A 23,297-nucleotide genomic window follows, 5' to 3' on the forward strand; every position below is an offset into this window, starting at 1 on the left:
GAATCCTTTCATTTGCAAAGAGGTGCACAGCTGTAGAGGGAGGAGAGCACAGAAAGTCCCTGACCTTCCACAGATTGTCCAGCACCATCACACCAGCTCAACTCTAGCTTGCAAAATAGAGGTCTGACATCCTTCCCTCCCTTTTGCCTGGCCTGGCCTGGCCAGGTCTATCATCTCTTCCTCTGTCTGTGGCTATCCCTTCAAAGGCTGAGCTTAAGGGAAGAAAATTAAAAGGAAGGCCTCTGGGCCTGATAGACCAGTCCAAATAACATTAAGTTATGGCCCTTGAGCAGTACATCAAAGTAGAGAAAAAGCAAGTATGAGTGACATCACCAATATAATAAGTGGCGCAACCTGAAACTGCTTAGTCGAAGTCTAAGAGAAACAAAGGAGACCTAGAATGCAAAAACCTGAAATCCCCACTGTGAACCTTGGCAAACTTACACAGACCTACTGTAATTTAATCTGTTCTTTAACATAATCCTGAGGAAGCAGCAGAGACCAGCACAGGCCCCTAAGGAGAACTTTGTAACTAGCCAGTCTCTCAGGAAAGGAATGGATATTAATAGGTAAGCCTAAATTTCACCTTCCTCATCATGCAGATAGACCACTGGGCTGTGCCAAAGTTCATTTGTTAGGGTAGGAGCAATCTGGAGCTCCATATACTACCACCCCAACAAAACCACTATTAGCTTGGAGTGCTTTTTTATTTTTTTTTTAAATTTTATGGTTGCCATTGTGTGTATATGAAAAATGGATGGAAGAACTTGCATTACAATTACTACTATTATTATGGGGTGGGTTTGGGGCCTACTGGGTTGGTATTTGTTAGCAAAAAACAAAAGGAATTGACCCCAAGATATGTAAAAAAAAAAAGAAAATCCAGAGAAAACCAAAAAAACTCTGTGGAGTGACGATGTTCCTAAATGGACTTTATTTGAAAGTATCAAAGGTACACTAAAATCATCCACATAAAATAATTATATCCACATAAAAGTAAATCATCCACATAAGAGCCTTAAAGGACCTAGTCTGCTAGGGATACAGGACCCAACACGGTCTGCATTTTAACAAAAAGTCTTCTTCAGGGGTCCCTGGGGGTTCTATAAAGGTGAGTACGTGGGAAACAATTGTGTGCAAATGCAAGCAGTGTCTCACTTCTGGCTCACCACACAATTGTTTCCCACGTACTCACCTTTATAGGACCCCCTGAAAGGTGATTTGGACACACAAAGTCAGAGGTGTGAAGAAAGTACAAGAGATTTATTACGGTATACCGGACTCTAGTGCAGTTAATAGCCTGCCTACTAGAGTGTCAGAAACAGGAAATACATGGACTTTTATGCCCTTTTCGCAAACTAATATATGCAAAAACTACAATTTTCATTTGTTACTTCTATAAATTTCTACAATTATTATTGGTCCTAAGCTCACACTAGCAGGTCACTTATCTAACTCTTACAGTTCTAAATGTTAAATGTACAGTAGAGAATGACACGGTGACAGAATTCATCACCGTTCCCGTCCCCGTGGATAACCGTGGGAAATAATCCCATGTCATTTTGTAGTGTCTATTTCAACCTCGGACCTTCTACACCAGCATTCTTCAAAGCAAAGCTTGCGGGTCAGTGGTTGTGCCCAATTATACTCTGATTCTTTCCTCTCTCCTTAAAGAATGACATGAAGATGGTTTCCCGCGGGGACGGGAACGGTGATGAATTTTGTCACCGTGTCATTCTCTAATGTACAGAAGGGCAGGGTACATCATGGCTCAAACTCTTATCTATTTAGCTTACAACGTGGTAAGGCAGGAACATACATTTTAGGCAGATGAAGTCAATAGATTGTAAACTTTCTTCAGTTATGTAGGCCAGAGCAATACTTTAAACAACAGTTAACCATTTCATGACCCTACACCCCAGGGACCCCTGAAGAAGACTTTCTGTTGAAACGCGGACCGTGTTGGGTCCTGTATCCCTAGCGGACTAGGTCTTTTAAGGCTCTTATGTGGATGATTTTAGTGTATCTTTGGAACTTTGATACTTTTAAATAAAGTCCATTTAGGCACATCGTCACTCCACAGAGTTTTTTTGGTTTTCTTTGGTATTTGTTAGGCTTGAAGAAATTGAGAAACACTGAACTAAAGTAACCCGAGCAAGAATGGATTTTCTTTGAGTAGGGTAGAACAGGGACTCTTTAAAAGGTTCTTAAAGTACAGAGCCGTGAAAGTCTGGGGTTTCCTAGGGAGGACAACGTCAGCTTCTTAAAGAAATGCCCAACTGCTCCAGTCACCTGCGTCCAACTGCCTTCCGCGCGCAGGAGGCGCGAAAGGCTCATCTCAAAAGGTGGGCGGTGGAGTCCGCAGGACGGGAGCTCTCTGCGCTTTGCGTGGGCGGGTCCTACGCCAACCGCTCCGCCGGAAAAAGGAAGTGGCCTCAGCGGAGGGCGGGACGAGGCTTCTGAGGAGAATGGCGGGCAAAGTGTGTGAGAGAGAAGCCGTCAGGTAGATGGGGCTCGGTTTAGCGCTCTACGCTCACAGTTAACCCCGCGTTGAAAAAGCGGAGGGCCTGTCTCGGAATTACTAAAAAAAAAACAACCAACGCGCATAGAACTAATTCCTATGCGCGTCGAAGCGGTTTCCTGTTGTAAAAAGGGGGGGGGGAGGGGAATTAGGAGAAGAGACCAAAATTGCTAATATTGCAAAAACGTTTTCTCTTGCCACAGGCATCATCCTCGCCCTCTTCAAATCTGACTTTGGATCACAAGTGCAATCTATTTTAAGAAAGTACGTTCCTAGGTAAGTGAGGCAGAATTTTGCTCTTTAATTTTCCAGTCAGCTGAGTTTGGGTGGTGACTCCTAATATGCAGCCCAGCATCCCCTAGCTACCGTGTGCAATGACACTTCTCCCTCCGTATTCGCGGTTTTTAGCTTGCTGGCTCCTCCCCCCAAATGACATCAGCTTGCATAGAGAAATCGCCAATTCCCAGCATTTTCTTCACCGTGTTTTGCCTCTCCTTCAGGCTTCCCACCAGGTTATTCGCACGATGGTTTTTAACAGAAAACAGCGAATAACATGAAAAAGTTATTTGCGGTTTTTCTATATTTGCGGTTCTGTTAATTGCCTATCGTAACGAATACGGAGGGAGAAGTGTACTGTATTCTTCTCTATGTGCGTTACTTTGGTCTTATCCACATTGAATTTTATTTGCTATTTTAATGTCTGCTTATTGCAAAAGGATCTTTCAATCCTCACAATCTACATTTGATTTAACAACTTTGATTAATTTGATGTCTGTAGATACAATGAGCCTCACCCCCGTTTCCAGACCATTTTGTAAATATCTTAAAAAGCACTGGTCCCAGTATAAATTCCTGAGGTTGCACCGAGTTGTTAACCTTATATTGAGAAAACTGATCATTTAACCCTATTCTCTGGACTCTGTCCTTTAGTCGTTCCTAATCCAGAGTAGGGTTCTTTGGCATGATCTCAAATCTTGCAACTTGATGAATTCTAGATATTGTTTATTTTCTTGCCACCAAGATAAGGCTAATCAACCCATAACTTCTCTGGAAGAAAATATCTAATATGGAAACTGCCTTGGTTGTACCACAGAAAGACAACATATCGAGAATCATATAAACGTATATTTGAAGATGGAGAACATCTGCCTTTCGCCAGACCCAGAGGGTTGCTTTCCAGGGCTGCTTTGATCTCATTTAGGTCCCCTTATATCAAGCTGCATTAGGGTTTTTTATTGCCAGCCACTGTGGTAAAAGCTCTTGGGAATTCTATGAGCATTGGAGCTTTTACCGCAGCAGCCGGCAATTTAAAAAACCCTTAGTATTTTAGGATGTATCCCAGTGGCTCCATAGCTTGATTGATTTAACTTTTTAATATTTCTGCACAAATCCTCCAGAGCTGTGCTGCTGGTGAAGAAGAGCACAACCTAGTGAACACAAAGAAATGACAATGATGAATATATCAAAAATACGAGGAAAAAGATCTCAAGATCACTGTGAAAACATCTTTGTGTCAATAATACACATTGTAGGGGTGAATTCTTATCATGAGTCAAAAAACTTCATTTAATACAATTTTTTTTTTAAAGTATTTTTGCTTTTTATGATGTATTCCTTATTCAAAAGGGTATGTTGTTTACTTACAGCAGCCTAACAAAATGCCCCAAAAAACCAAAACCCCTCACTTATCTTCCCGACGGTGGCCTAAATGTTTCATATTTAAGGCTTCATCAGGAGCGTGCTGTTTCATTCTGTATTATCAACCATTATCATTGTTATTAAAAAGTGTATATTCAAGACCAATATAACTTATTTTCAAGATGGTTTCATGATACTATCAAAACCATATTGTCAAAAAAAATGGCGCTAGCATTTAGCTAATGAGCAACAGCCAATGAAAGGATGCAACCATTGGCATGGTGACATAAGTTCATTCACAAAATTACTTTTCATTTAGTCAGCTTGTTGAGACAATGGGGTTCAAATGAGTCTAATAAAAAAAGCAACAATGTTGATTATTCCAGGACAAGCAGGCAGCATATTCTCAACATATGGGTGTCGTCATCCATGGAGCCCCAATGTGGACAGCCTCACAAGCAGACTTGCTTGAAGAACTTTAGAAAGTTCGCAACTGCCACACCGCGGCGAGTGCTTTCCAGCTCGACATAGGGCACGCGTCTCTTCGGTTCTAAGTTTTTTCGATCATGTCATGGCGGGGCCTACTCCATGGCCTCAGCCAGCGATCTTTGATTTCTTTTTCGATCATGTCAATGGTGGGGCCTACTCCGTGGCCTCAGCCAGCAATCTTTGATTTCGCCGTGGCCGTGTTTCATTCCATAGTGTAGCCGATATCAACGCGCGATCTCCATCCCTCACCCACATAAGTGGTGTGTATAGTGTTTAGGACCTGACCATCGTCCGGAGTCGTGCACCCGCTATGCTACACTTTAAAATTGAGCCCTTAAATGTCGTCGAGTTCAGATTGAAAAAATATTCGGGGGAATGGATCTGCCTTTACTTAAGGCCTTGACCCCGATTCCGGCCCTGACCTCGACTCCATCAAAGTCTTCTACGGGGCCAAAACCTTCAACCTCAACCTCACTCAAACCTTCCTCGATGGGGAAGTCTTTGGGGAAATCAGCTAAATCTTCTTCTGAGACACCGTTATCCTCAGTGTCTCCGTCAGATAAGATAGCTAAACCAATCCCTCTGGAAATGCCACCCTTAGAACCAGTGGGTCTGAGGCTACCCAGGAACCATGTCTCAAAATCAAGGCAACACTCTTCCTCGAGGTCGTTTTTCTCAGAGTCCATAGCCACACTAATTGTACCAGATCCAGTGGTCTCGTGCCAGCTTTGCAGAATATGTTGGAAACTATTCTGCATCAGGAGTTTGGTAACATGCTTGTCAAATTGACTCCTGCCTCGATTCTGCTTCCTGCAGTCCAGCCTGAGCACTCAGCAGTAATACAAGGAGTTGAGTCCTTGAGAGTGCCTCGAGCTCAATCTACACACTCTATGCAAGGAGTCGAGTCCTTGAGAGTGCCTTGAGCTCAATCTACACACTCTGTGCAAGGAGTTGAGTCCTTGAGAGTGCCTCGAGCTCTTTGCACTCTATGCATGGAGTCGAGTCCTTGAGAGTGCCTCGAGATCATTCTACACATTCTAAAGAAGGAGTTGAGCCCTTTTCAGGGTCTTGACATTGTTCTCCGACTTCCAGTCCTACCTCTTCACATAAGGCGTTGCCCTTTTTGAGGCACAGGACGAGGACTCCTCGACATTCATCTTTGAGGGTGGATCCGACTCAATCATGGGACCATGATTCGAGCCCCAGGTCGTCTTCTTGAGACATGTCTCATTTATCAAGGCATCAAGACTCTTCGAGATCACCAACTCCTTTGTCGAGATCTGTTGTAGAGCCTCACCATTCTCATCAGTCGAGTTCTTCTACAAGGCTTTCTTTCTCATTCCAGAAGTGGGCATTTGTCTTCACCTTTGCCTATGGATTCAAATCTCAGGTATCAATACTTCAGAGAGGCTTCACCTTCGTTCTCTGCTGTGAAAGGTACCTCGAGGGGCTCTCATTCACCTCCTGAATGAGGTCATACCTCTTCAGATCTGGTGTCCTTTACCAAATTTCTATGCCAAATGAGAAAGGATCTTAACATCACTTTGGAATCTGACTCAAAATATTCTAAGGAATATTTGGAAGAACTGGGTATATCTCATCCTTCTAGGGATTCTCTCAAATTACCCATGAATGGCATTCTTTTTCAATCTTTCAAAAGAAATCTTGATACACCATATTCCTTTCCCGCTGTGCCAGCAAAGATGGAATCTTGATATAAGATGGTCCATTGTAAGGGATTTGAGAAGTCTCAATTATCCCATCAATCTATTCTCGTGGAGTCTTCTTTAAAAAGAACCAATCCCGCCAAAGTTTATGCCACCGACCAATATCTTCGGCTCATCTAAAATATCTCACTTGGAAAGTAGTCTTCCTCGTTGCTCTCACGTCTGCTCGCAGAGTCAGTGAGCTACAAGCTTTAGTAGCGGACCCACCTTTCACAGTATTCCATCATGATAAGGTGGTCCTCCGTACTCATCCTAAATTTTTACCTAAAGTGGTTTCAGAATTTCATCTCAATCAATCCATTGTTCTTCCAGTGTTTTTTCCAAAGCCTCATTCTCATCCTGGAGAAACAGCTCTTCATACTCTGAACTGTAAGCGTGCTTTGGCTTTCTACTTGCAAAGAACTAAGCCACAGAGATCTTCTCCCCAACTTTTTGTCTCCTTTGATCCAAACAAGTTGGGACATCCAGTTTCCAAGAGAACCATCTCCAACTGGTTGGCTTGTTGCATCTCTTTTTGCTATGCTCAGGCTGGACTGCATCTAGAGGGTCAAGTCACAGCCCATAAAGTTAGAGCCATGGCGGCATCTGTAGCTTTCCTTAGATCTCCTACTGAGGAAACCTGCAAAGCTGCTACTTGGTCCTCGGTTCATACATTCACCTCTCATTATTGTCTGGATTCTTTTTCCAGACAGGAAGGCCACTTTGGCCAAGCAGTATTACAAAATTTATTCTCCTGAATTGCCAACGCTCCACCATCCCATTCTGGTTAGCTTGGAGGTCACCCATATGTTGAGAATATGCTGCCTGCTTGTCCTGGGATAAAGCACAGCTACTTACCGTTTCAGGGACAGCAGGCAGATATTCTCACAACCCACCCACCTCTCCTGGTTGGCTTCATAGCTAGCTATCTGAACTGAGGAGACGCTGAGACGCGCGCCCTACGTCAGGTAGGAAGGCACTTGCGCAGTGTGGCAGTTGCAAACTTTCTATAGTTCTTCAAGCAAGTCTGCTTGCGAGGCTGTCCGCATCGGGGCTCCATGGATGATGTCACCCATATGTTGAGAATATCTGCCTGCTGTCCCTGGATAACACCTGTTACAGTAAGTAACTGCTTTATATACCTTAATGGTAAATCCAACTTTGGGTTGGGAGGAGGGGGAGAAGCAGGCAAGCTGAAGGATGAGAGAAAATGGTTCCTAGTTCTTTTAAATTAAAAGAGGCCTTTTGAACAAAATGTCTCCTCTTTACCTGTTCAGATTTTTTGGTATTTTTTTTTTAAGTTCAGGTTATGCTGGTGTAGGCTGGATGCCTCATAGTTGTAAAGAATGGTGTTCCCTTTTATACTTTAATACAAATACCGTGTGTGTATATCTATCTATCTATCTATAAATCATACCTGTTTGAGGTTTGTATGGATGCTAAGTATGAAGCTCGCGGGTGAAACAGCAACAGCTCTTTTTCCTGTGTCATTCTCTATTAACAACGCAATAAAATGACTCTAAAACAGGAAGGTGGCTCCAGGTCCAAAAAGCCACACTTTTATGTTGCTCTGCCTCTCAAACATTCCACAGTCTTGCTGTTTCAAGCAGTCCTATTCTTACACTCGGCTTTCTTTGGACTTGCTCTGGTCACATGACCTTATTATGCATGAGGGGTCCAAGCCAAAAAAAAGAAGCTTCAAAAAAATTTCTTAGAATTAATCTGAAAGATTGGAATGAATAATTACAAAGGGGAGTCTTAAAATATATAAAGCAACTTAGAACAGTTTAAAACAGCTTTAAGTTCTCAGTCAATCAAAAACATCTAACATCAGCAAGGATCTCAAAACAGGATTTTATGGTTGAATCTAAGAGAGAGAGGGTAAGGGGCCTTAATCGCAACAAAATTGCAATTTTTAAAGGTGTAGAACATCTTAAATGAAGCAAAAAGTTCTGGAGAAAACACTGTTTAGCTATAGCTGTCTTCAGATGTACCTTGGGGTTCCAGAGTTCTTATTTACCTCTCCCTCAAGTTACAGGAATGGATGAACAAGAAAGTGAGGAACACAGGAAGGATATAAGCAATGTTCCAGATCCAAACAAGAAAGAAGACATTAAGACTTCAGAGCCTGAGGCAAAAAACTCAAAACCATTGGGAACATGTGATTTACCTCAGTGTCAGATTGGAAACAAGAAAGTAGATGACATGCGATTCATGATTACTTGCACTAATTGGTACTAGAATGAACCCATTTAGGTTTTATTTATAAGTGTCTGTAGTTTGTTGAAAAACCCTGTTGTAATGATATTAATATGTGAAAATTAGTGTCTGGCTCTACCAAATAAAACAGTTCATCTGAATCGCATGAGATATCCTTTTCATTTTTATTTCCAGTGTGCATGTGTATACATTTTAGTTTTATTTGTGCAGTGAAAATTTCATTCAGATTTATAAAAAGAGAACCTTTTTGCTGTGTAGTTTTGATTTAGCTTTTTGTTATGTAAATTTGTTTTGAAAAGTAAAATTTTGCAAGAAAAATGTTTCAAAATCATCATTCTACTGTGTGGCCTTTTTTTTTTGCAATTGTTTATTTATTTCTTAAAGCACCTCAAAAATTAATTTTGAACTGAAGTCTCAGGTCAGCTGGGAGGACTTTTTTGGTTTAAGACCTCTCCATATCTGGATGTTGAGTACAAATCCAGCTGTTGGTTGACACTGCTGGCTCTGATTGTTGAGCACTGACCCAGCTGCCTTGGCACAGCTCTGGTACAGGATATTTCTCCCTGCTCCAGCTGCCTGGTGGCACTGCGCCATCTCGGAAGATAAAAAACAGCTCTGTCTGCAAGTTGGCCAGATGTGTGGCGTTATTGGCGCTGCTGTAATCCTGAGTATAGGCTGCAGCCTTGGGTTCAGCACGGATCTGTCTCTCCATGGGGAGAGCAGTTCTGGCTGCCTATGTGGTACGGCCCCATCTCCGAATGAAGTGCACAGCTACAACTGGCTGTCTGGCACTGCCTATTTTCTGGTGGTATAGTGCAAGTCCTCTGGGTGCATCAACACAGCTCCATCCCTGGATGTTGAGTGTGGATATTTGCTGCACCTCTCCTCAGTGGGCCCCCACACATCAAGATCCATTTCTGGAAACTATGGGTGACTCCTTTATGGAGCACAGCTCAGTGTAGTGCTGTGGACTTTAGCCCTTTGTCAGTCTGCAGGGCATACTTCCCTTTCCAATGTTGAGCGCATTTTTTGCTCTGGCTTTAGCCATCTCTCGGGCAAACTTTCTTTGCTGGTGGTCCAGTGAGTAGCCCTCCTGGCTGTTGGAGGGAGTATCCTTGGCGCAGCTCCTTCCCTGTGGGGAGGATGCTTGTACTCTGCTCTGCAGCTTGCCTAAGCTTTGGGTACTGCACTCCTTATTCTTGCTACCTTGGGGATGGGGGTTGTGATGGGGCGCTTCCTTCTCTCGATAATTGGACTGTTTTGATTCTGTTTGGTGATGGTCTTTTGGGTGCTCGGGCACCCGGTGGTTCTAATTTGCCCTTCTTACAATTCTCTGGGGGATTTAGGCCAGGCTGGTTTGGTATTTTTGGCCTATGATTCGTTCCTCATCCTGCCCAACTGAAGACTGCTTTGCTACATCCCAGTCATCTCTGGATTCATCTGCTGCTGATGCCAAGGAAGGAAAAATTATGCTCTTACCTGATTTTCTTTCCTTTAGTCACCTCATATGAATCCAGAGTCCTGTCAACATAAGAAGCGCCATCTCCGGATCAGACCTTCGGTCCATCTAGTCCGGCGATCCGCACATGCGAAGGCCCTACCAGGTGTACATCTGGCGTAATTTTTAGTCACCTATATCTTTCTATGCCTCATAAGAACATAAGACGTTGCCTCCGCTGGGTCAGCTTCTTATGTCTTAAGAGGCATAGAAGGATATAGGTGACTAAAAATTACGCCAGGTGTACACCTGGTAGGGCCTCCGCGTGTCCTTTCTGTTCATTTCGGGCTTTGCCTTTGCTCCATAGGGATTGGCCCGCTGGAGTTATTGGCTGACTGGCTTTTCTTCCTTCCTGCTACTTTCTTCCTATATATGATAGAGTTCAGTTTGGTGTTCTCTATTTCTGCCTGCTGGTGGATGGACACAACTTGCTCGTCTCTGGATTTGTCTGCTGTGACTAAAGGAAGAAAATTATTAGGTAAGGAACATAATTTTTCTTTTTGGCAAAGCATAAATACTGTAGTCATTATACAACCTTTCCTAATTTTTTTTTGGGGGGGGAAGTCGGGCCCTCAAACAGCAGACAGTTAATTGCAGTTAATACAGACTTTTTGATGATCCTGTTTGGTATTTTACTCAAAGATTTTTCTTTCATAGACTTCAAACTTCAATCTCCAGAACAAAGGTCATACTAGACTAACAAAATGCAAATCACTTAAGTCTTATCAAAAAAAGAATGTGTTCAGGACCTCCCCCTAAAAATGACCAGGTTTTGTAGTAACTGCTTCAGTGTAGGGCTTTCTTTCCACTGCTCCAATCTTCATGGAATTGTTATAACCAATGCTTATCCAACCCAGTATCCTGCTTCCAGGGCAAAAGTATCCAGCAGACTCCCAAAGAGTGTCCAGATCCCAGGGCAAGCATTGGTCCTTGTGGGTAATCGCTTGTAGCCTTCCTGCTGAGGCAGATATCTCTATTTTTGACAGAGAAAACAAGCTGCTTCATTGCTTTCCTTCACGCTCTCTTCCTCTGTAAATGACATTTGAGTTCTTACAGTTTATATTCAACTGAAGAATCAATAGAAGGGTTCATCACATGTATATTGAACCAGAATTATTGCAGCATCCTTGATTTCAGCTATCTACAGTAAATTCCTTGTTTCCTTATTTGTAATAAACAGCTTACCATTAAAAAGTGATTCTTATATAGATGTTGATTTGGTTTAACCTAACAAAACAGCCAGTATGTATTATAAGGACAGAATACAATTAGCTGTGATTTTCCAGTGGATTAAGATATGTTATTTTATTGTTAACATACGTAAAATATGGAGTGGACTTGTCCTAATCAGACTGATGACTACAAACTACTGTAAAAATGTCCTTTTACTCATCCAATGGTTCAAATGACTTTATTTATCCAGTAACTCAGTGACTCGACATGTACATGTTTCGGCCAAACAGGCCTGCTTCAGGAGTCTTGAGAGTCTTCTAAGTAATATCAAATGATGTTTTGAGTAAATGTATAGGCTCTCAAGTCAATGCTACAGTGAGCCGCGATAAAATTCTAAAACCATGTTAGAAATTAAAATGTATTTAAACAATGTAAGAACAAAACGATGCGAGCTTAAAGGTCAAATAATGGGATCCATGGTAAAATGTCAATGTGGGCTACAGTTAAGACTTTTTAGGGGTATAGTTATCAACATGGTTAAAATGGCAACCCACAAGTTATGCTATTTTAGTACAAGGACCCATTTTATTTACAACTTCAAGTGATAAAATAACCCATCTTAATATTTGCCACATTGATTAATTGTAAATCAATTAAGAAGGAAGTTAAAGTGTGGACTAAAAGCTTTGTGAGTACCTGGGAAAATAGATCTTAAGTAAGCAGTAAAAGAGAAAAACAAACAAGGACAGAGATATGGATGTTAAAATTTAAATATTAGTCGAGGTGAACAAGGATAGTCTTTCCATGGTAGCAGGAATGTCCTGGATGGAAAGGGGTGTGGTTTTTTTTTTTTTTAATCCCAGCTTTACGTCTCACTGTGGTATGGAAACAGTAATTTCAGTGCTTAGGCTCACACTTATGTCTGGAACAAAATTGAATAACTCTTGCCATGTCTTTAGACTTATCAGTTGCTTTCAACCTGATCAACCATTTGCTTCTTTCTGTTGGTTCCAATCCTTTCTTTAGGATTGGACCTTTGCTGTTCTTATGCTGGCTTCTACTTTGAAGATCCAAAACCTGCACTGTGGAGTCCCACTTGTCCCTTCCTGTTCTATTTGTTTCTGAGGCTACTGGCAATAATAATTCAAGAAACTGCCATTTCTTTTCATATTTATGTAGACAATATTCTTTTATTTCGTACTTATCCAGACAAACCCAATATCACATCACTTCAGTCTGTTTAGACAAAAATTGCTCGATAGCTCTCAGAGAATCACCTAGTTGTCAATCCAGAGAAAAGTGTAGCCTGTTGGCTAACAGGGGCTTTATTCCATCCATTATCCAAATTACAGCTCTTAGGAATGACAATAACTCTGGTAGATTCTCAGAACCACTTTTGACTATCAACTATCCTTTGCTCCACAAGTCTCAGACATGTGTAAGACATTCCTTGTTATAGCTCCTGCCTTCTGGAATTCATTATCCCTGACGATTCAGGGAGAGCTTTCCATGAAAGGTTTTAAGTCGGCTATTAAAACTTGGTTTTTTAACTAGACTAATTTGGCGTGACTTTGGGAATGTCAACCACTGGATCCTCTACTGTCTGTTGGATTCTCTGTATCTTTATGTGCTGTTATGAGTGAAATACTTTCCTATCAATTTGTAGCTTGTTTCTAGTTGCATTTTGTGTTTTTAGACTGTGCACTGCCCTGTCAGTTAAAGGTGGTATAGGAAATCAGAAATATTTTTGTTTGCTGATTGCAGTCAATTATCAATAAAATAAATACATACATACATACACATATATACCAACTGTGTTGCTCCACCCAGTGGGCCACTGTATCCAGGCAAGAATTAGGACAGCCCAGATCAAAAGTATCTGAGTCAATATTACCAATATAAGCTGAAAGTCACTGGTACAGAAAACTACTTATTTTAAAACTTTGAATGTGTGTTAGAAAGGGGGATTTAAAAAATAAAAAAAGCTTTAAAGTGGGTAGTTGCACTGAGTCATGAGGAATGCTGAAGATAAGGGGGGTAAAAGCTGATCTTACTACAATGTTAGTACCACTGACGGCAGCAGAGCCACTCTGATTTTTTTCTGAATACTATCAAAATAGTACTACTGGAAATCTTTCTAGAGCAACCTGGTACTACCCAGATAGTGATGGGTAGAGTGAAGGAGCACCATGCCAATTCTTTCTAACTCTATGGATAGCCAGCAATATTCATCCACTCTACACATAGCTACATAGTTTAATTTAAGACTGTGGAAAGGCTGGCATGGAGGTGCTGTTCTTGTTTCCTACTGTGCACATCCATCAGTTTTTGAGGATATAACATGTTGTACTAGTACACAACAAAAAGGCAATCTGAAATGAAACTATTCAACTATACAAATACAGCTAATTTTAAAACAGTGGTTTTAACATTTATGTGCCAATTATCATGTAAATGTTTATAATAACTGTTTACATGGATTTGGGCACCTATACGTGTGCACTGCTGAATTTCAGCCTGAGTGCTATTCTGTAAATATGTTTATTTAAAAGACAATATACTACCAAGCCGTCTCTAATCAGGGCAGTTTACAAAATAAATAAATATACACTGAAAAGAGAAGAACTTAATTGGTAACAGAAAAGACCTATTACATGCATACCAAAAATCCATTCATCTGCTTAGTGTATTTCCAAAGATGGAGTATGAGCAAGATTAACATTTATACACATGACATGTATGCATTAGCACTTAACTTCTGAGATAACGCATACAGGCGCATTTAAGTTTTACACTAGTTTTCTATACTGGAAAGTTGGTGCCCTTGTTGCTTTTGCAGAATGGACTCTGTCTGTGCCAAATTCTAGAACTGCCCTCTTAGTGGCTGAATATCGGCATTATCCATAGAGCTGGAGATGTTCAGTGCTGCTGAATATATGCGTTGTTAAATGCCATGTAGCCTTTACTAAAATCTGATGCATTGCTGACTACTACCCCATTTGTTCAAAATGTCAGCCCTCAAATATGACAAACTCTTGACATGCTTAAATGCAATTATTCAGATCTGCAACGTGACATAATCAGGCTCGAGAAATGGGCATTGACATGACAGATGAGGTTCAATGTGGATAAGTGTAAAATGATGCATGTCGGTAACAAAAATCTCATGCACGTATATAGGATGTCCGGGGCGGTACTTGGAGACACCTCCCAGGAAAGAGACTTGGGAGTTCTGATCGACAAGTCGATGAAGCTGTCCAAGCAATGTGCGGCGGCAGTGAAAAGGGCAAACAGAATGCTAGGAATGATAAAGAAGGGGAACACGAACAGATCAGAGAAGATTATGCCGCTGTACTGGGCCATGGTGCACCCTCAGCTAGAGTACTGCGTCCATGAAGAAGGACACGGTACTACTCGAAATGGTCCAGAGGAGAGCGACTAAAATGGTTAAGGGACTGGAGAAGTTGCCATATAGCGAGAGATTAGAGAAACTGGGCCTCTTCTCCCTCGAAAAGAGGAGATTGAGAGGGGACATGATCGAAACATTCAAGATACTGAAGGGGATAGTAGATAAAAACAGGTTGTTCACCCTATCCAAGGAAGGGAGAATGAGAGGGCACTCTAAAGTTGAAAGGGGATAGATTCCGTACGAATGTAAGGAAGTTCTTCTTCACCCAGAGAGTGGTAGAAAACTGGAACGCTCTTCCGGAGTCTGTTAAAGGGAAAAACACCCTCCAGGGATTCAAGACAAAGTTGGACAAGTTCCTGCTCAACTGGAAAGTACACAGGTGAGGCTGGGCTCATTTAGAGCACTGGCCTTTGACCTAGGGGCCGCCGCGTGAGCGGACTGCTGGACACGATGGACCACTGGTCTGACCTAGCAGCGGCAATTCTTATAACATTTCCCTCAATACCTGGTTCTTTGTCTTCTTTGGGGTTTGATCCATGATCCAGTTTGTAATATACAACTGCTGATTGTGTAATCCTCAGTTGGAAGACAAAATACAGAACTATATTTTACCTAAACAGAGATGCAAAGAAACTTACCACTATTGCCTGTGTACCTCTACTTCTGTGACCTTTTACACAACTCTGCTGTATGTATCACTGGTTTAGCCTGAAAAATGTTAAACTGCATCTGTTGCATGCCTGTGCTGTAGCCCGACTATCAATACTACTGTTTGTTTTGCTCCTCTACTGACTACCTATGACTACAATTTCCTGATTCACTGTGTGCCTCCTCCACAGTCTTACTTGGACCTGTTTATGTCTCTGTTATGGACTATACAGTACCATGGTTACTTCCTTTACAGTAGTTGTACCACCACTGTCTGATGTATGTCTCCGTTGAGAACTCTATGCTACCAATAGAGTGTACATTTAATGTTTAAGCTTACTGCCATATGATGAATTAAGTCTACAAAACAGCCAAGGTGCATCGTTCCAGACTCACAAAAGATATGTATCCCTTAGGATCAACTTCTGTCTATATAACTGATCCTATTTGATATGGTTATTCAAATATCCATTAATACCTTGACTGCCTCACAGCATGCCGTGCAATAAATGTTTCCAACTGATTAAATAATTTCTTCATCTGATAACTAATATTTAGAAGACTTTCCATCAATGACATAAGCAACAGATGTAAAAGCAATATAGAAAAACAATTTACAGAAAGGCCAGATATTCTAGGTATGGAAATACTGTGAGAAAGTGTCTGTATAGTGCTGGTATACATATTACAACACCTTGTAGCCCCCTTACACCAAAAATGTAGAAATCATCATAGCCTGTGCTCTGCAAAAACCCTATCAAGATCAGACCATTAGTAAACAGGACCAATATCTATCAAAGAGGCTTTACAACACATCTGACTCAATGACTAAGGTTGAAATGCTCCCCTTATATCTGTGGGAAGGAGGCAGAGTGGAGGGAAAAAGTTAGAATACAATACCGAATACTCCCTAAAAGCTGAAAATGAGCATTCTGTGTGTGTCTTCTCTGTCAGCTGTTACTCAGAATATGTCAAGACAATTTTTTTCTCTAATCAGGAAGATGCCTTCAGTTTTCTCCCTTCAGTTTTCTAACAGTTTCAGTTGAAGGGGAGATCAACACCATGGCTTTAATATTGCCGGGCCTGCCACGGCTACAAAACTACTTGGGTTCTTCACAGTTATTTAGTTAGGGACTACGTTTGAGCATTTCAGGCTCATAAAGACTTTGAGACTGGTGGACGTGAAAACAGCAATGCTCTAACCTCTGAATATTCAACCTACCACAAGACCTCAAAAGTGATTAATGCTGTAGACAAATTCACGGTGCTGTGGCCACCCAATGGAATATTTCTTGCAACACAAGTAACTATCCAATTAGAGCATGGCATATTTTCTTATTTTCACAACTTTCTAGAAGTGGTGGAGGTTCCCAGATACATCTCCACTAATAAACCTGGGCTCAAATGTCAATATTCTGTGATCACTAGTAGTCCCCAATCTGTACAAAAGTTCTGACCAGCAGCTGTTGGAAAGATGTAGCCAGATGAGTTCCTGGTTCTTGTATTCAGCTAAAAGAGAGCTAATGGGTTACAGTGCCATGGTCCTCATCCTTGTATGCAACAGCTATAGAAATGCAAATCTGAGTGGTGTCTAGCTACACTGCAGAATGCTGGTGTCTTTTTGATAGATGTAGAACAATGTAGAATGATGCTCTTGTTCTGAAGGAGTTCCACAAGAGGTATCTGATTACAAAGTAGGCCTGCAGAGAATGGCACACCAAAAGAAGCTAAGTTTGAGGCAGTTCTTACTAATGAAAGAGGCTCCGCTGTGTAAGGCCATCTCTGTGTCCATCTATGCTATCAACACCATAAGAATATCCACCATTCAGGTACCACTGCAGGATCCCTGTAGTCTGAAGCAAATTCCTGAGTCTGTCATACCCACTCCTGCACAGGCCGTTTGTAGTACGTAACATTTTGCTGGATTCCTTTGTTTTTGAACTGGAAGATTGTGTATACCAAGACAAGGATGCACAAAGACAAGATGCAAGGAATGACCACTGCAATGGCATTCACAGTACTAGGCACATCATTTATTGTAACCATGATATCCACATCATCATGGATGTGATGTCGGTCTTTCCGACTGTCCACGTCCTTTTGGTTGCAGCCCATCCAGTCTTTGAGGATTGACCTTGGATAACCTTGTTCCACAGTCAGCTTTTGGTTGTCAAACTTCCAATATTCCTTTCCTTTGTAGAAATAGGTATAAACTAGATAAAAAGAAGAACAAATTGGTTACAAATCTGAACTGTACAAATCCAATATTTTAAGAAGTATAAAATATAGATTAAGAGGAAATATTGCATTCTAGCTGAACTCATGTAGCTGCCAGTGTTGTTGGGGGTTGCAGTTGGAGGGAGGATGTCTGGTGACATCAGCAGCTCTTCTGGGACACTGCCACAAGCTGCCCAGTTTGGAAGAGTTCTGGCCAGGAAAAGGTATTTAGCTGGCAGGGGCTAGAGGATCAGGGTGCAGCTCAGATATTTATATTTTGATTTGTAGGGGAAGGCAGGGGTAGGACAGATCAGAGAATGAATGAAAAATTTAATGTCCAGCCAAAATTAACCATAAGGCTATGCCAACAGATTGAAGGTGCAAGGTTTTCTCAATTAGTCCCCATATCTATTTATATATTCTACTTCTGCTCATCCCCTTTGCCATCTATTAAGATATTTTAATGTGTTGACATAGGCCCTTATTTTAGAAGCATCCCCATGTCTAAATGGCAGAATTAAAATAATGCCAGTTCAGAACAGGGGTCATTCAGAGGTAAGGAAGCTACATGGCAATGGGGTGTGGGGAGGTCCAGGAGGAGTGACTTGGAAGCGGCAGCAATATAGATATGTATTCTTTATTTCACATTGGTAATCCATATTTGCAGCGGGAAACCAAAACAAAGTTCAGTATGGTTAAATCCCTGAAATTAAGTTTATAGACTGTTAATCATCAGGAATCCCATCATGCATTGTCATACCATATGAGATACAATAAGTGTAGAAGAGCAGAAACCCTTCGTGTACAAGTTGGCAGAGAAGTGTTAGTAGGAAGAATCCCTAAACACTGCAGAACAGCAACTGAATCTGAGAAAACACTGGGAATTTCTGGACTTGACAACACAGTATAAAGAGTCTCCAACCCTTGCAGAAAACAAAGAGAGCTCTTGAATCTGGCATAACAGCAGACACCTATACCAAAAGCCCAAGGCCTCGATTTAACTAGAGTCGAGAACTTCTGGCCCATTGCAGGAATACCCTGGCCTGCAAAACTGTTGGAATTCTGCATCAGCACACAATTGACAGACTTCCTTAACCAAGTGGACGGATTCCACAGCTCGCAACACGGTTTTAGAGCCATGCATAGCACCGAAACACTACTACCAAAATTAACTTCAACAGTCAAATCATACCTGAGCAAAGGGAAAAAGTCTGTCCTGCTACAATTTGACATTTCAGCCGCCTTGCATGGTACAGTCCTCAACTGGTTATCACAGTTCTTGAAAAACAGGTCTTATGAAGTTTGGAAGACCAGCCAGAGATCCCAGAGTTGGGAGTCCTCGTGTGGCATCCCACAAGGCTCCCCTCTCTCACCTTCCCTATTCAATATATACTTGAGGACAGTGGGAAATACCCTCCCCTTCCCTCAGATTCACCTCTTCTCCTATGCAGATGACATATTCTTACTCTGTGCAGCCAGAGAATTGCTAGACGACACTGTTCCTCATAAAATCTGCTGTCGAAAACCTAAGTAAATGGGCCCAGACCAATTTCCTGAAGATCAACAATCAAAAGACCAAAGTACTGTGGTTTGGGGACTACAGTCAGCTACCTTGCAAAGAACTGTTACTATCTACAGACGAGGTACTCACAATATTGGACTCCTCTAAGGTGCTAGGAGTTACCCTAGACTCCTCCTTATCCTTCAGGAGCTAGATCACATCCCTGGCAAAGGGATTCTACTTCAGACTAAGACAATTAAGATCGATCAGATCAGCTCTGACCCAGGACAACTTTAGAACAGTGGCACAAGTTATCTTATTGCCCTACCTGGACTACTACAACTTCCTCTACTACGGCATTATGGAGAAAGAACAGAGGCGCCTGTAACTGCTCCAAAATGCAGTGGCGAGACTGATTTTTCGGTTCAACCGCTTTGAGAGGGTTAGCCCCTTACTGCTAAAACAGCACTGGTTACCTATCAAAAAACACATTCAGTTCAAATTAGCTTGTGTTATTCACAAGGCCATCTACGGAGAAAGCTCCAGCGGTCTAGTGACCTGTATTCCAGTCTCTCATACTTTTCTCAATTCAAGTCTTGCACAACAATTTAAAATACCTTTCTCATCTTCTCAACGAATATGCTGGGAAAAAAACGTTTAACTCCACTTTTGAATTCCTTGGACCATACATCTGGAACAATCTACCAGCTCACCTGCTGCTGATTCCCACACACTGTCTCTTCAGGAAAAGACTAAAAACATACCTCTTTCCCTCGTAGTTACGAATGCTATGCACGGTCTAGCGCTCCCATTTATCACTCCCCCATACTCTGAACTATCTAAACTAAATCTGCCCACTTTAATCTGGAATCACAAATGTATTCTTTCTTGCTGTGAGCTGCAATGGTTCCCTGTCAAATTGTGGGATATAAGAAGCTGTAATATTATTATTATTACTCATCGGATGCATGCAATGTGTATAGTATTGCATACATCTAATAGCATTATAGAAATGATTAGTAGTAGTAGTTTCCATGAGAAATATGCAGGTAAATTAGGGAAATCCCTTTTCTTCAAATTCACTGAGCTTTGGAATAACCTCCCTGGCCCGCTGCTGAACCTTGGCTCATTCCAATTATTCCGAAAGCATCTGAAAACCTGGCTTTTCTCCAAAACGTAAAGCTATCTATTGAAAATGTAAAGCTAGCTATCCTCTTCATAACTTCTAATTTCTAATTATATCCTTTCCTCATTTATTGAATTTACCTGTAAACCGTGCCGAGCTCTATCTTTATGGAGATGATGCGATATCCAAAGTTTAGTTTAGTAAATAGGAAATCAAGTATTTTTAAATCATGTCTAGGATTTTCACTTACAGCCTTCTTTGCTCACAAATGCTCCCTGGGGTGCTTCTGGGATTCCTTTCCAGACTGTGACAGGTTTCGGGTACCCTGGGTCTGCAGCTCGTTTCTCTTCATTGTATCTCCAGTATCTGTCTCCCTTGAAGAAGTAGGTCTTACCAACTGGCTCCCAACGCAAAGCTGTATCAATACCTTCACGGGGCAGGCAGCTTCCAAGTTCCACAAGGCTGTGCGGATAGCCTGGCTCTGCTGTCACTTCCTTAAACACCCAATACTTATCTCCTGGATATCAGGGAAAAGAGAGAACACATGAAATTGACTTTTTCTTATGTAGAAGTTAAGGTTTATCTTGATGTAAAGTATGTTCATGAGAGTTGGTGAACTCAATATATTATAAAAAATGGCTCTTAAGTAACTTCACTTTTCACTAGTAAAGAGAAAAGAATATGATAATTACAGAAACCAAAAGGAATTATGGATTACATGCTAGGTATCAGAACTATTATTATTACTACTATTTATCATTTCTAAAGTGCTATTGGATGTACACATAAGAGATGGCCCCCTACTGGAAAGAGTTTACAATCTAGTCCAGGGCTGCCCAAGTCCAGTCCTCGAGATCTACTGCCAGGCCAGGTTTTCAAGATATCTACAATGAACATGCATGAGAGAGAGATGGCAGGCAAATCTCTCTCATGCATATTCATTGTGGATATCCTGAAAACCTGGCCTGGCAGTAGATCTCGAGGACCGGACTTTGGCAGCCCTGATCTAGTCAAAAGAAGTAAACAAGGATTAGGGAAATATGGGTACTGAACAGGTTAATGGGTAAAAGCAGTCTTAGGGCTAGAAACAGCGCACAATGTACTGACTTAGGATGTCTATTCCAGGCATATGGCACAGCAAGATGGAAAGGTACAAACTAGAGTGACTTCGCTGATGAAAGGAGTTCCTAAGGAAGAATGTAGAGAAAGATAAGAGTGGAGAGATACTGAGGAGCTGTAGCATGTATGAATGCACTTGTAAGTTAATAAAAGGGGTTTGAACTGTATATGGAAATGGATAGGGATTCTTCATGTTTATTGCACACCTTTTTAAAATTCCATCACTATGCATGGACAAAAGGTTGATAAACCTAAGCCCATCAAGAAGGTAATACATTCAGACCCGGAGAGAGGGGAAAAAAGGCAGCTGTGGCTAGTGGTAGCCCTACCAAATGATTGCTGCTGTGGTTTCCCAGGGCCACCTGGACATGTCATCTGGGATTATCAGAATGCAACAAGACTGGAGTAGAGCTGCCCGATTTACGATTCGAATCAATTCTGTTCGGCTGAAAAGATTCAAATCAATTTGGGTTGGGTTTTTTTAAAACAGATTCATTGATTCAGGCCTACTCTTGGACTTTTCTGCTGCTAGAGTCCTTCCTTCTGATGGAAGGACTCTGGCAGAAGGAAAGCCCAAGAGCAGGCCTGTGCAGATTGGCGGCCAATGATGGGAAGTGAATTTGAAGGTATGGGTAGCGGGGTGGGGTCTGCTATGCTGTGCTGCTTCTGCTGTCAGACCTGAGTGTATGTATGTGTGTGTGTAGGGGGGAGGGGATGCTGCCGCTGCTGTCAGACCCACGCAGCAGGGCACTGCAACCATTACCGCTGATGTTGGACCCACATGGGTGTTGCTGGAAGCTGGAAGGAAGGGAGAGATGATGGTGGGTACATCACTCATAGCAAAAATATAAACAGTACTTAACTTCAAAATTGCTGACTTCAGTGTGTTTCAAGCAACTGCCCTGCATTAGAGAAATCTTCACTATAAAAAAGCTTCAGGGTCCAAAATCTACTGCAATGCTTCACTGTGTATAATAAACCTATTCCACTTTGCTATTCAAAAAAAGAGGACATAGCAATCTTGTTTATACACAGAAAATACTCCATTCAAAAATTGTTCCCTCAAAAGACCCAACCAATTATAAGAATCCTCTTCTCCAAATTATAAAGTACTATATCCAAACCCATCAAAGCAGTGATAACCATTCCAACAACTACAATCAACCAAGCAAACCCATGACAGAAAAATATTGCACTGCCGACCGAGTTTGGAATGAATTCAATTCTATATCTATATCAGATGTTGCTCTGCTCCTAAAAAAAAACTGTCCACACACGGCAATATCCTAGACACCTTCCCCTGTAAACTATTAGCAAGCACATCCAATGCAATCACACAATGGTTAATAACACTCATCAATGCCAGCAGCCATACCAAATGGGATATATACCTGAAACACAAAAGCAGACTTATCAATACCATCCAACTACAGACCAATCACAGGAATTCTGAAACTAACAAAACTGCTTGAAACCATAATATGTAAACAACATATACATCAAAAAGCATTCCTGTCTTCACCCATCACAATTCGGATTCAGAGCACAACAGCACCAAACTCCTACTCCTTACATTAACAACCATCATCAAGCAAACTCTAAGCAAAGGATAACAAGCTATCCTACTCCAATTTGACTTCGCAGCAGCCTTCAACTCCTACTGACAAGATTTATTGAAAATCCTAATAGGAGACCCAGTCCTAGATTGGTTCTACACAAAACCTTCTCCAAAAGCTGGAAATCATTCTGCGGTGTTCCAGAAGGCTTGCCTCTATCCCCAAACTTATTCAATGTATTCATGAGCCCGCTTGGAAATAAGTTTGATAATGGAGAACATCTACTAACCTATGCAGATGATATCTTCCTACTCATACAATAATATCCAGCTTCCTTGAATGCCTCAGAAAAAAATCACAGAAGGAATAAACAAAATCTCCATCTGGGCCACCAGTAACAAACTGAAGTTAAATACAGTACAACCAAACCAAATTACTCAGGTTTCATACTGCCCAACATACTGTCCCTAACTCAC

At 41.5% G+C, this 23,297-nt stretch overlaps 1 protein-coding gene and 1 long non-coding RNA gene across 4 annotated transcripts in view; one reads left to right on the plus strand and one right to left on the minus strand.

Annotated features, from left to right (window-relative positions):
- The first annotated feature begins 2,348 nt into the window (after positions 1 to 2,348).
- On the plus strand, positions 2,349 to 8,908 carry LOC117368930. 2 transcript variants are annotated; one of them, XR_004541037.1, is made up of 3 exons: positions 2,349 to 2,503; positions 2,725 to 2,797; positions 8,387 to 8,908. It is a non-coding gene; the product is annotated as an uncharacterized LOC117368930 (long non-coding RNA). The 2 variants fall into 2 exon arrangements; XR_004541038.1 differs by having other exon boundaries at positions 2,355 to 2,503; positions 8,393 to 8,908.
- A 6,118-nt stretch (positions 8,909 to 15,026) lies between these two features.
- MMP24 (matrix metallopeptidase 24) overlaps positions 15,027 to 23,297 on the minus strand; it is a 75,662-nt gene continuing 67,391 nt past the window's right edge. For both annotated transcript variants that reach the window (XM_033962643.1, XM_033962644.1), the window contains exons 8-9: positions 20,397 to 20,663; positions 15,027 to 17,515 (exon numbers count right to left, since the gene is read on the minus strand). In XM_033962643.1, the coding sequence (XP_033818534.1) occupies positions 17,178 to 17,515; positions 20,397 to 20,663 (605 nt within the window). In that variant the 3' untranslated portion in view covers positions 15,027 to 17,177. The remainder of the gene's footprint in view (positions 17,516 to 20,396; positions 20,664 to 23,297) is intronic.

The sequence above is a fragment of the Geotrypetes seraphini genome, chromosome 11 (assembly GCF_902459505.1).
Source record: "Geotrypetes seraphini chromosome 11, aGeoSer1.1, whole genome shotgun sequence".
Classification (NCBI taxonomy): Eukaryota; Metazoa; Chordata; class Amphibia; order Gymnophiona; family Dermophiidae; genus Geotrypetes; species Geotrypetes seraphini.